At 39.1% G+C, this 14860-nt stretch overlaps 1 protein-coding gene across 3 annotated transcripts in view; it reads right to left on the bottom strand.

The window, feature by feature from the left end:
- Positions 1–8996: 8996 nt before the first annotated feature.
- Positions 8997–14860, bottom strand: part of LOC131533640 (cadherin-7) — a 156035-nt gene continuing 150171 nt past the window's right edge. For all 3 annotated transcript variants that reach the window (XM_058765999.1, XM_058766002.1, XM_058766001.1), the window contains one exon: positions 8997–9514. In XM_058765999.1, coding sequence (XP_058621982.1) covers positions 8997–9514 — 518 coding nt within the window. The remainder of the gene's footprint in view (positions 9515–14860) is intronic.

Below are 14860 nucleotides of genomic sequence, written 5' to 3'. Positions count from 1 at the left end.
TATATATATATATTTTTTAAAGTATATTTTTACATGTATTGTATTAAATGTATCGTAAAAAAAATACTGTTCAGGGTTTCGTCCTGAAATCTATATTATTATAATATTTTACTTAAAAGCATTATCTACTAAAAACAATGTAGCTACAATAATCAAAACATTCTCATCTTGACCAGAAAAGGAAAATAACTAGCAGTTTCAAAGTTTAAGGTCTACCCTAGCCATCTAACAACAATTTTCCCAATTATAATTACATGTTTCTTTTGAAATGTTCAGTCAGAGTCATAGGTTATAGACAGATAAATAGATAATAAGAAAAATAACTATATTTGCAGCATTGTTTCTTTTTATTATTATTCTGTTTTAGTGAAAGTAATCTATAATTTTGCTGCTCACTTGTTTCTGTTGTTGTTAAAATAACCTCGTCATCCGCGCCTGCTTGACTGAAGATTGAGAGAGAAAGCGCATGGAGCTGAAAGGGCTTGAATAAAGTGCGTTTGGCTTTAAATAAAAAATACTAGAGGATATAGCGCTGCCATAAACGACCCCTGAGCACTTGTTATGTGATCCGCTCCGCTGTTTTGACATGCTGCTCACTTAAAATGGTGCTGCTGTTACGGCTTGCGGTCCGGATGGATGCCGGGGTGCGGATGTGGTCTGCCTTTTGAATATCAGTTATACAAGTATTTAAGGATAAAAGACTCGAGTTGCTTTTAAAATATTTACAAGTCCTTTTCCTTGAGTCAAGTCAAGTCTGGAGTCATTTCAGGTCGAGTCTGAGTCAAGTCTGAAGTCTATAAAAATGCGACTCGAATCCGAGTCACTAACTCGAGTGCCCATCTCTGGTGTGTACAGTGTGGTGGTAAGGTGGTTTGCCACCGGCTGTACGACATTACACAGGCTCAGCTTGCTCATTGCCTCGAAAAGGTAACAGCACGTGGGTCTCTTCAAGGAGGTGGTGGATAGCAGTGGGCCTGTAGAAATCTTTGGCATCCAGTCTGAGAGGGAAGTGTCCCTTCAAAAGAAACACTGCTTCAACTCTTGCGTGTGTCCGGAATATTGTTTTTCTGGCCAAGTCGTTCATGTGCTCCACATATGACCTGGCCTTTTGGAGGATCTTTCGTGTGTGATTTGGGTTGTGTACCCCACAGGTCGCTATGACCCTGCTGACTGGGTGTCTTGTCGGCGCAGCATGAATGTGAGGTGTGTTGACATAAATCTGCACAAATGTGATGCCAGAGTGCTTGACCGCACCGGTGAAAATGTCCATTAGTTATCTGTCAATGGTTAAGAGGTGGTGGTCAAGGTTCATTGGAAAGTTGGCAGCCTCAAGGCAGTGGCAGTGTACAGTGTTCTCCTGTGTCCCACAACCTCCTGGGGTCCATACCTCGACCACATTAGGTCAGTCCCTGGATCTTTTGCAGAGAGGGTGCATGGAGCGTGGTATGTGATGGAGCGTACACCTTTTTTGTTCACCAGGGATGAAATTTCCAGTGTTCTTTCGTCTTCTCAGTAGAAAGATGACAATTTTTGGGTTGGGTCATAAGTATCTGGTATATGGATAAGTATATGGATTGCCTGCATAAGTATCTCCAGTATGAATGATTGGTCGTGCCGTAGAACATGCATAAGTCCCAAGTCGTTCAGGTTGGCCTTCATCACAGTTGGACGTTGCATGTCTTCTGGCGGCAGTGATTTCAGTTTTTCAGCAAAGACATCCAAGACTGCATTTATTATTTGTGCTGTGTAGGCCCTCAAATCTCGGTGCAGAACACCGGGCGCGGGTTCTTGTTTTCTGCCATCATGCAACAAATGTTTAAGAGATATCCACCATCCACAAAAGACAGGATGTGTCCGAAAGTTTGGGTCAGTGCAGAAAGTCCCTCGGTGTAGTCCATAAGTTGGAGGTGTTTTTTTCCTGAGTTCCAGTGGGTTTGGAGGGTCGGCCCCATGACCTTCCCCACAAGCAGTTAGTGCAGGTGTGCTTTTATTGCCATCAGATTTTTAAGTTCGATGACAACGCCATCAATGTCATAGTCTGAGTTTATTGTGTCCTTTGCTTGGTTGACATTAGTGGGGAAAAGGGGGATGTGGACATCCTCATCTCTCAAGAATGCCTCTACAGTGTTGAAGCTGTAGAATGTGTTCAAGTTTTTTGTGCTCTCACTACATGCCCCATTGAACACGTCCCCATAGAGATAGTCAAGCTCCTCATCCACGTACTCAAAAGTAAGGTCTATGGCAGGGATCCTCAAATCTGGCCCTCGAGATCCATTTTCCTGCAGAGTTTAGCTCTAACCCTAATCAAACACACCTGATCATGCTAATCAGTGTCTTCAGAATCATTAGAAAATTACAGGTAGGTGAGTTTTATCAGGGTTGGAGCTAAACTCTGCAGTGCATTGGCCCTCCAGGGCAAGATTTGAGGAACCCTGGTCTATGGGTTGTGCCATATTTTCTGTTAAGGGAGAAACAGACAATGATAAGCTGGGTTACCACACATAGGGTGAAAGAAATAAGACATGAGAAAGCAAAGTGAAGTGATCTGACCATCAAGAAAAACATCCTGATCCCTCCCAAAACATGAAATTAGGACTGAAAAGGGGGTTGAATTGTGTATTTGTGAAAAACCATCATCAAACCATTTTTATGGACCAATGTCCATAAAAGGTGAAGGGCCATCAATAGCAAAGCATCAAGAGTAAAGTGAAGTGATCCATCCATAAATCAGAACCTCCAAGATGTCCATGAAAAGTGAAGGGGTCCATCAAGAGTGAAGTGAAATGCAGAGAAAGTGGATGGAGGGCTGGATTGGATAAAACCTCCACAATATCCATGAAAAGTGAAGGGTCACCAAGAGGAAAGAATTAAGAGCGAAGTGAAAAGCAGGAAAAGTGGAGGTAGGACTGAAAAAACCTGTGAAAATTGAGAAAAATGTCTGTATGATGGCTAAAAGGGGCTGAAAGCTTGAATGAAACCTCCAAAATGTCCATGAAAAGTGAAGGGCTACCATCAAGAGTGAAGTGAAATGTAGAGGAACTGTTAGGAGGGCTGAAAAACCTGAGAAAACTCTCAAAAACGTCCATAAGAGAGCCAAAAGGAGGTGAGAGACTGGATAAAACCTCCAAATTCTCCATGAAAAGTGAAGGGCCATCAAGAGCAAAGCATCAAGAGTGAAATGAAACGATCCATCCATGAGGCAAAACCTCCAGATTCCTCCTGAAATGTAGAGGACGTGGAAGTAGGAGTGAAAAACTTGAGAAAACCGAGAGAAACGTCCACAAGGTGGTCAAAAGGGGCTGGCATATTAGATAAAACCTCCAATGTCCATGAAAATTTCAGGTCCAAATGGAAGATGGGGTGAAAAAGATGGAAAAAAAGCTCATCGATAGAGGTCCAAAATTATGGAGAAAACAGTCCACAACCACCAGGAAAGGTCAGAAGTCAAGGGTTGAGAGGGTTGCAGAGAATCAAGCTTCTACCAGACTTCCCTTTTAAAATTAATGGCAAACCAGGCCGACATCATCCACACAAGAACAGGAACCCAACCAAAACCACACAAAACCTACCAAACCCACTTAAAAACACCTGAAAACCAAGTAAAACCAACAGGAACCCAACCAAAACCATGCAGAACTTACCAAAACCAATTTTGTTTGTCATTTATTGGTTATCCCTTTCAAAGCGAGCATAGAAGTCATTTAGTTCATTAAGGAAGGAGATATGGAGTTACATTTTGTCGGGTGAGGATTTTTTTGGCCATATCCACATGCATATTTACTTGAGAGGTACCAGGCAGAATAGGCTGCCAGGGTGGAGACCAGGGGTTCAGGGACGGCCTCTTCAGGAGATTCTGCAGTGATCGCTGCCACCTCGGGAGAAGTGTGTACGGCCCAGACACACAAAATGGCATCCGCCATCAGAAGGACAGCAGACTGTGGAAGAACCGCTGAGGCAGCTGGGATGCCAGCCGCGCGCACTAGTCTCGTCCGCCCCAAGACAGGTCCAGTAGACGAGATGGTGCAGTTCCCCCTAAAAAACATCTTCCTCCACCTCTCCCATGCTGAAGGGAGAGGTACATGGAGATGTACAACCAGCCAGTCATTATCTCAAAATAGACCAGATTAACACTCTATACATTCTAACACTAAATATACACATAAATATAATTCTGTCATGACAACTCTCGGAGGGATTGGCATGGTAATGTACATGACAATGTGAATGTGTTTGGTTTTGGCGGAATAGATCTGCTACGCTGCTAGTGCTGCTTCTGTTGCTTCTGCTGCGGCAGAGCAAGTACCGAGACTTGCTACGGCCAATACATCCACAACATGCTGCTGTGAGTATGTGAGAAATACTGCTGCTGCACATATAACATATATGGAATAACCCTCATATAGCATACATGAATCACCCCATAGCAGATCTATACAGGTAGAGCTGGGGAAGGTGGAGGGTTTCTGAAACACGCTGCAACTGCTAAAGCAAGCACTAGTTATATATTGGAATGTTGAGCAGCGAGCTCATTTGGCTACCAATACAAGAGAGAACCAATCAGCTGTGCCATGTGATAATGATATCATTATGTCAGATTGAGTTAGACTTATCGGATGGCGCCATCTAGAGTTTCATGCCAGAACTTTGTATTTGTCTTCCTGTAGCTGAAACAGTAGAGCAGTAGTGCTAGCAACAGCAACAGCATAGGTTCAGCTTTAAGGGAATGAATCACAAGTTATGCACAATAAACCCCGAATGCAAGTCACTTCATATACAATTGATATGTCAAATGCATACGTAGCCATTTATGAGCACTATATTTACAGGTATGTATACTATTTACAGCTGCATTACATTTAAAGCTATTATTCAAGAAAACGAACACTGCATATGAATACAAGTGTCAGAACTGTGGAGGAATGAGCCTGGACTCATTGGCCATCATAATTCTCTCTGTGGAAAACACCCTACAACTTTCACTCCTGTCTGCCATTCAACTACAAAGCATCACTGAGAAGAGACAAGTAACACTGACAATTCATACTCTTTCCTGGCATAAGAAATGTGTGTTTTCCATGGAATTCATTCTATGGGACAAGCAGTCTTATTTTAACGAAGAAACAAATATTTGACCTTCCCAATCAGACATAATCTTCCTTAACCTGATTTTTCCTTAACAGAAAATTCCCAAAGATGACTTCTCTCAACCATAAGACAAAAGTATAGCAGGTATTCAAGAGGGGTTTGAAAATCAATTGTTCTTTTTATTGTTCACTAAATAGGCTTAAAAAACAAACCTTAAAACATTTTTCATTTCTTATTCTTCAAAATGTAAAATTAAAAGAGTTGGCAAGTTTGATGTTCCTGCAGTTAAATGGGGATATCAGTTTTCTGCGATACCAGGACTGTCTGTCCGATTCTAACATGTTGAATTGGCGTCGGGCTGTCGTGGACTGTCGGTGAGAGAGAGAACTCTGATTGGATGTTCAGTTTAGCGAACGAGTCTGTGCAGGAGAATTAAAGCGAAAGTGATGAAAACGGGCAAGTAAATGAAGACAAGACAGACAAAAGGCTGTTTTTTAATGTGACATGATCTTGCCCAAGCATTCCAATATGCGAATATTTTCATAACAACATGAGCTGCTTAAAATAATGAAAGTTATCAACGTTACTGATATTCAAAATGGTAAGCAAGCGCTGCTTCGTTTACATTTCGTATATCTGCGTTTATCTCATATCTTTGTTTTGATTTCTCCATTTGAATAACGAATATTTACTATTGATATCTGCTGATATAGACAGCTAAATCCTCTCATGCAGGCGCAGAACGCAGTCGGTTCAGTTTGCAGTCAGCTGAAGTCTGTGCGGTGTGTTCACGTGCAGCTTTTTTGTCCGACGCTGCCGACGCGAGGCGACAACTCCATCGGCTTTCGTCTGCTCTAGTTCTTTGAAGTCGGCTTGGTGTGTACCGGGCTTTAGTCACGTCTGCTTTGACTGTGGTATTTATCACCAGTGAAAAAAGCATATACAAAACTGCATTAATTTGCCAATTTAAGATTTTCAACAAAATTATAAAACCATCAGCATTGCACATACTGTACCTGTGCAAGCTTTCACTTTATTACACAAATGAGTTTCAGTGTAGCTTCATGAAATCATGTACATCTTTGTAAACAGTGACTGCTGGACAGTGTTTAATATCATAGAGGTACAGTAGCATATACTCCTAAAGCGTATGTAAACTTTACAATTAATAATAATAAGATTAAGAATAATAAGAAGAAATAAATTGCTACATATGACCTTTGCTGTAAACTATTTTTGAGCTAGACTGAAACTACACATCACAATAAAGTGAATGCTTAAAGTCTATATATAAACTGACAAGCTGAGGTTTACAAAAACCTTTCCACAAATATTTCTCTGAAAGTCTCAAAAACAAATTTAAACAAATAAACAAGATCTAGAAATATCTGAGCTTTAACCAGGTGGAATTATAAGATGTAGACATTCTGAAAAGTACAGGTCTGTCATTATGAATATATCTTAAATTTATGCAGTGGCTTATATACAGTGCACCAGGTTTCCTCAACCGCATCCCTGGAGGGCCACGCACTGGAGAGTTTAGCTTAAACCATCATCAAACTCACCTATCTGTAATTTTCTTTAAGTCCGTAACTGTAATTAACTCGCTTGTTAATCTATGAGGTAATGAATACAGTTTACTGGTCCAAGCCTCCACTCACTTTTAGTTGAGAATAACATCTCAACAGCCATTTATGAGCGCTTCTAATGGTGTATTTTACAGTGTCCACACTGGCAGTGTCCTGGATAGGCATCTGCTTATACCTTATTTGGAAAGGCACAGAAAATGGCTTTAAAACAAATAACGAATTCTACCGGATAATTGAGAAAAAAACAGAAAAAAAACAATATATATATATATACACTGTATATATATATATATATATTCAGCAGAGACAGTCAAGCTCTTGTGTTTGCTGGATAACGGGTGAGCCAGGGAAAGCACAATATTTACATAAACCTCTCAAACCACTATGCAATTCTGAGTGTGTGAAATGAATGAGTGTAAACACTATGAATGAAATAATGAATGCAAATCAATCAACTGTGTTACTGTCTCTGTGTGTTTCTCAGAAATCAGAGTTATGCCAAGAGTAATCTCTAATATAATGAATCATATACATGTTTACTATCTATTTAAATTAACTTGTACTATATGATACACAATGTTACTCTGTCTCACTCTTTCCTGAAGCCGGCAAGCAGACATGAGTTTATGGATGACTGTCCTAATATAAAAACTATACAAAGTCTGGAAAATGAATGAATGAATAAATAAATAATATTTTCCTTGCATTTAAAACTTAGTATTATTGTAGATATTGATTAGTATTATTGTAGATATTATAGATATTTAAAGAAAAGTTAGAATTATAATAAAAAAGAAATGTAATGGATCATACCAGACATATATTGATGCCTATATATTATATATATATATATATATATATATATATATATATATATATATATATAATATTGATTGATATTAAAATGAAGGGAACAGAAATATATTTAAAACTGGCTCATGTGATTTGACTTTATTTGGTTTAAGCCCACTTACGGTTTTATTTGAATATAGATACAAATTTTTTAGATTGCTACAGATACAGTAATTGACCTATCGGTAAACCCTGCCCCCCTTAGTTACTGTTGCTCCCTTGGACAAATAAACGGAGCTGCTCACTCTTTTACAATGACAGCTGTCAGTGTGCAAACCTTGTCCCACGATGTTTTTGAACAATTTTGGACACAGAAGGGCCTCTATTCAAGTGTGAATTAAATATTCCATGGAGGGATATATAAAATATTTTAAAATAAATATGGTGGGTAACTCGGAGCAAGGGTTTACAGATCACAATGCAAGCGGAGAAGTCTCATATTACGGTCATCACGAGGATGACAACATGCAGGATCAACACTGTTCATGAATCGCAGGGTACGATTAAATTAATGTACATTTAACCAGTTTAATATGGAGAGGCGCTGAAATGTAGACCTACGTTTATGTGTTTTTGACCTACACTGTACATGACGTGAGAACAGTCCGCTATTTAGGTTTGTACATTAGCATGGATGCACTAACTTTAACGTTAGTTTTAGCCAGAGGTACCTTGCTGAAACGCAAGATAACATTAACGTTCTGCTTGAGCAGATAAAAATTGTAACTTAATGAGAGTATGACAAAGAGAAAATGAACGTGTTTGTCTTCATTGGGATTGGGGTTGAATGCTTAGGGACATTTTGTTTGGGTTTAGGAAATGTAATAAAATAAATTCTATTGCCTATCCTCTCAGCATACCTGGAATCAGTATTACAAGTACCCCAGGCACACAGTTTTTCCATTTTGTTTTAGCATAAACACCATCAAACCGATGCAAGCTTCGGATCTTCCAATGTTTCTCTATGGCTCTGAAATCTAAAGATGTCCAAGTTCCGCTCCCCGTGCATCTAATACTCGACTGTCATTGGCTCATCTGTGTTCGAGGTGGAGGGGCTTACCGATAGGTCAATTGGCTCCGCTGCACACCCAATATTTTAACATTTCAGAAAAGATGGATCACTGTCTGTCCAGCTGAGATTTTATGCATATAAGGATTAGTGTCATGATTTTTGGTAGTACTACATCATAATTAGTTTTTTGGAGTGTTTGGTCTCTGAAGACCTTAATAGGCTTGTTCAGGTATCTTTGATTAAGGTCCGAACTAAACTCTCCAGGGCAGTGGCCAGATCTGAGGAAACTACAGTTCATCTACCAAATCAAACTCTGGTACCATGATTTTATTTCTGCAAATCTGATGAAGCCAACAAACAAAATGCAGACCTTACACCTTGCCTTTACACATTTAGAGCAATAACAGTTGTTATGTTCTCAGATGTTTATAGGCCAAAGTTCTCCTTGATAGGAAAGGCTAGGAGAAAATACTGCTTCCTTCGAGATTTCCATACAGGTCTGCTAGTTTTTTGAAGCGCGGCCCCCAGTTATTGAGGTAGTCATAACTCTGCTCTGAATCTGAACTGGGCGATTCCAGTGTGCTTAGAGACTCTGCTACGGAGCCATTTCCCTCAAACGCGTACGTCTGCAGTGAATCGTACGGTGGTGCAGAGGGATCCACATCAGTCACTTTCAGCCTATCCCAGATAAAGTCTTGAAAGACAATGTTGTCAGGAAGTGTTTTATAAGATGTCCTGGACGCAGCAGAAGCTGAGTATGGGTAGACAGAGGCTGTTTCTGGACTGACATCCTGGACCTTTGAATCACGTATGATATTGAGATTACGCAGGGTGACCATATCGAAAGCTTCCGTATCTTCTTCACCTCCTCCTTCATCATCATACCGAACAATATTCTCCCTCACATCACGCTCATCCTTGATGAAAAGAGGTGTTTTTCGTCTGCGTCGCATTGCCATGATCAACAGCATCAGAACTAGAAGAGAAACAGACATGCTGCATGTTAGAAATTAAGGTTCAATGGTTGCACCAATGCAAGGGGACCACAACTGCAATGATAAAACATTTAGGATTTTCCCTCCTCTGGTTCGTAGGCTAAAGATGCCCAGTAAAAATATTTGATAACAAGTGCCAAGGCTTGCTGCTGTATTAAAACAAAAAAAGCGTTTCAAGCAAATATAGTTGAGGGATATGCATACTTGTGAAACCATTTTTTTTTCATCCTTTAAAGTTTAGGGTTATTCCAATATTACATTAAATGTGGAAAAAGATCTGACAAGATTTTACTTGGATCTATTTATAGGTCTCAGAAAACTAGAATTTTAATGGGGTGTGTAGACTTTTATGCCCTCTGTACTTGTGATGAACTTAAACTTTTCAAAGTCGTCATTGCCGATGTATTTTTCAGTCAGAACTCATTTCACACAGCAGGATTTTGAATCACAGACAGGTCCAGATATTTATCATGGCAAATATTTCACAGTTGCCAACATATTGGTGATTCTCTCAGATCACATCTTTGATTATTCACACTGCGTGATTGTCATTCGCATGAACGAGCACAGATTTGCCTCAGATTTCGGGCATTTGTCTGCGATTACGCAAAACCTGTCTGTGAGGGAAAAAAATGGCTCTTCCCAGGTGAAAAAGACGTGGTATTAAATGTATTAAAAATATACTTGAAATTCAAGTAGTATGTTTATAATACATTTGTATTCCCAACATGCTTATTTGAAGTGCATTAAAAATATATTGAATTGCATTTTAATATATTTCTAAAAAGTATACTAGAAGTACTTTTGTATTAAATATATGCTTAGTTATACTTCTAAGAAATATGTTAAACACAAGCATATTTTTAATGTATTTATAAAAAAGTATACTAGAAATACGTTGGTAATAAATATATGCTTAATTACACTTTTAAGGAATATGCTAAACACAAGCACACTATTACTATATTTCTAAAAAGTACAGTAGAAATACTATGTAAATAGATATATTCTTAGTTACACTTTTAAGGAATATACTAAACACAAGCATACTTTTAGTGACGTTTTAGTGTATTTACAGAAAACATAGGCTACTTATGTTACCCTTACCTAAAGTATATTTTATGTGTACTTTGTGTAAGAACATAACAAAATGATTACAATGGACTTTATATTGCAGTAGGCCTACATATGGTTATATTTTAAATATTTATGTATTTATCATTTTAATATTTGGAAAAGTACGATATTTTGAATTTTTTTTTTAACATTTACAGTGTACAAACCTTTGTCAAATATTATTAACCATTACAATATTTAAAATATGTTGTTTAATATGGGTTATGCTACTTTGGTTGATTAGGCTGTTGTTCATTACATGATACATTAATTGTAATAAGCTAGGTGTTTATAAATTTGTTCAAGCTTGATGCTTTTATTTTCTAATATATATTTCTGAAATTCCCACAAGGATTTCAACATCATATCTGGAAAAAAAAAAAAAATTTTTTATTTGTGTTTAAATTCAAACAACACAGACTAATCCTGATTGGTTCCAGAGCCATTGAACGGCTCTGATTGGTTCGTATGATAATGAGCTCGCAGCAGAGAGCTTCGTAAATCAAATATGATGTGCGTGCAAATGTCAATTGAATGTGAATATAAGTCTAAATTTAAACAGTATTATATAGAGCGATCGTGTCTTTTTAGGGCGCTTGGAGGAAACCACGCAATTCATATGGATTACTTTGGCGATGTTTTTTTACGATGAACCTTTTGAAACAGGGATGGTGAATCTTTGATGAATCTTTTCATCGGAGGGACATAAGAGTCAGATTTCAATAAAATATCTCTGCTTTTCTTTCAAAGATGAACGAAAGTCTTAGATGGTTTGAAGCATCTTAAGGGTGAGTGATGACATAATTCAAATTGTTTTGAATGAATGAATGAATGAAGCATTTTATATAGCGCTTTTATTGTGTATTGCTATACACCCAAGGCACTTTACAATCATGGGGGGTTGTCTCTCCTCAACCACCACCAGCGTGCAGCATCCACCTGGATGATGCGACGGCAGCCACAGGACAACGGCGCCAGTGCGCTCACCACACACCAGCTACAGGTGGAGAGGAGAGAGAGATAGAGCCAATCAAGTGGATGGGGATTATTAGGAGGCCATGATTGACAAGGGCCAGTGGAGGGACTTTGGCCAGGACACCAGGGTTACACCCCTACTCTTTACGATGAGTGTCATGGGATTTTTAATGACCACAGAGAGTCAGGACCTCGGTTTAATGTCTCATCCGAAAGACAGTGCTCTTTTGACAGTATAGTGTCCCCGTCACTATACTGGGGCGTTAGGACCCACACAGACCACAGGGTGAGCACCCCCTGCTGGCCTCACTAACACCTCTACCAACAGCTACCTAGTTTTCCCAGGAGGTCTCCCATCCAGGTACTGACCAGGCTCAGCCCTGCTTAGCTTCCATGGGCAACCAGTCTTGGGCTGCAGGGTGATATGGCTGTGGATAATGAAAAACATTATCAGTTTTAATTTGTGCTTCCTTTCAGTCATTCATGTAAAAATCCGTTGGGGGAACTATGAAATTAATTCGAAAATATAGCGGTATGTTCTTATTTTTACCAGCTTCTGCAAGCATGTATGGCGTCTGGCTTTATACCTCACTGTGACTTCAGGTAAGATTTGTATGTAATTAACGTTATTTGTCTATACCAGTCGTGTTTTTGACACATGCATTGGCAGAAAAAAATAAAATAAAATTAGTCATTATAACATGTACAACATTATCAGTTTTTATTTGCAACATGAAGTGTATTTATTTCTGATTTCCTGAACAATTTGGCTTCATTGTAACGAGGTTAATGATCTTTGAAAAACCATGATTATGAACATACAGTTACTTTGTCTTGAGCTGATCACCCAACTGTGGTAGTGTTGGTTGATTGGTGTTTATATTTGTTCAAGCTTGACAACCTTATCGACTTTATTTTCTAATATATATTTCTCATTACAGATAAGAACAAAGATTCAATTGTAAGAAGGGCTGCTTGTAAGAGCATACAGTACATCTGAAACTGCTGAGGCTGGGAAGGTTTTTGACTATATTTCCGACCAGGTACATTGTTCTGTCATTCATAAATAGAAAACAAATCATCAATCATCATTTGCCTTTTTTTGTGCGTGTGAGAAATATTAACATTTGTTGTTTTTCAGATCAACTGCTATAGAAGACAAACTGAAATCTGAGTGCAGAGACAAGCAAAGGAATAGTAAGTATATTTTAATATCGTATCACATCTGTTATAGAGATTTTTGAATCAGGCCTAATGGAGGGTGATTTGGTCAGTCTTGGAAGAAAAATGTTAGAAATGTGTCCATTCCAGGTGGCTAATTTGTGCTTCCTTTCAGTCATTCATGTAAAAATCAGTTTTCTAATTTTGTTTCTCTTTAGTTTTTTTCCTAAAGCTGGCATACAAAATATTGTATGCCAGGATGACTAGGCTGTGCCCAGGTCTCCGGAACCTGCGACGACGCTCAGCTCCATCGGCCCTCCGTCTGCGCCTTCGGATCCACCAGCTCTGTCTCCATCAGTCGGCCCCAGATGTTGGCAGCCACACCATCTACATCTTGGCACCTTGCTCCCTCGACTCCGCCGTGTGTTGTCAGCACTGGGATGCTCTGGGTCTGTGCCATGTGCCAAACTCCATTTAAGCTGCCAGGGCATCATCGTCATCCTCCCATCACCATCCCTTCGCCACAGCCTGCCATCATCCCCGCACCTTTGCCTCTCACCATCCCTGCGCCATTTCCTCGTCCACCTCCAAAACCCCCTCCATCCCTCCCTATTCTGTTGCTTGAACTTCAGTCTTTGCACACACATCTATTCACTTCTGCACTTTGTTTTTCTGTAAATTTTTATTTTTATTTTTTCTCACAATGCAATTTTTATTTATTCATTGATGTAAAATTCTTTACTTTTCAGTAATACAGGTATAACTGAAATGTTCTACAAATGGATAAGATAGCTTTTGCATAGCATTTGTCTTTTCATTCATTATAATCTTTTTTGTATAATGTTTTAAAATGTACTTGAGTATGTTTGTAGTAATACAAATATACTATAAACTAGGGGTGTTCCCGACTAAGGATTTTCATAGTCAAATCGGAATTTTCGAATCATGCCGATAGTCGATTGATAGTCAAATCATATATTTGGGGGTGGGGAAAAATACATTACCAATAATCAAGTCAGACTGTCACAAACCGCACCTCTGTGGCTCTCTCCGATCGCCACCGGAGGGCCCCCTCACCAGAGTACTAATACCATTATGGACCACATTACCCACATGCCCCGTGCCTTGGCCTGATTACCTACCCCAGGTGTTTGTCATTTCCATTCCCTATTTAAGCTGTGCTCTTCTCATCTACCATTGCGAAGTATTGTTAGCCCCGGCCACAATTTCTGAGCGTTTCTTCTGATTCTTTGATTCACCGTGTATCGACCTAGGACTGTTTACTTTTCTCTGATTGCCTGCCTGTTGCCTCTGGACCTTTGAGCTTGCTTCTCCGTCTTTGATTCTCTGCTGCCTGCCCCGACCATAGCCTGGTATCTGTTACTGATTTTGGATTGTGTTTTGTGATTCTCTACGCTGTTGTTTTGACCCTGCCCATCTTGCACCATTAAAGTTTTATCGCAAATGGATCCAGACGTTTCTGACCCTTCATCACACAGACATTCCACAGTCATAAATACACAGGGAAAATGTGTAACGGACGCCTCGCAGATACAAACGGGGTAAATAATGTTTTATGTTTTGATTAAAAGATAGTTAACATTAAACGTCAGCAAAACCCTTAAGAATTCACAAATTTTTTTTTTACAATACTCGGTGAAGAGGACTGAATGAAGAGGACTGAGGACTGACTATTCATTCTGAAGAGTAGAATGAAGCAGCAGGTTTTTAATAAATGGGATTTAACTCATTTATCTCACATAGAATTCGCTTTGTTATTTATATAGCATAACGTTAATATTACCACTTATAGGCTATCTGCACAAAATGCCCCGAATGCACATAAACGCGTCTGCGCGGCTCTGAATGATCTCCTTTTGTGGATGCGTTCTTCACGCAATAACATGCAGAAACACAACTAAACACTAAAAAAATCGCAGTGTTTTATTATAATAGTGTTCTCATTATAATGCTATGTACAATATATGACAGTGCCAGTCATAGTTATTAATATTCTGCATTGTTGTCCTGCTCGCACCGCGCACTGAAGAGATAATCACCGTACTACAATGAAG

Source organism: Onychostoma macrolepis, chromosome 24 (assembly GCF_012432095.1).
Source record: "Onychostoma macrolepis isolate SWU-2019 chromosome 24, ASM1243209v1, whole genome shotgun sequence".
NCBI classification, from domain to species: domain Eukaryota; kingdom Metazoa; phylum Chordata; class Actinopteri; order Cypriniformes; family Cyprinidae; genus Onychostoma; species Onychostoma macrolepis.
The sequence above is the reverse complement of the archived record's forward strand: the minus strand, read 5'-3'. Positions and strand labels throughout refer to the sequence as shown.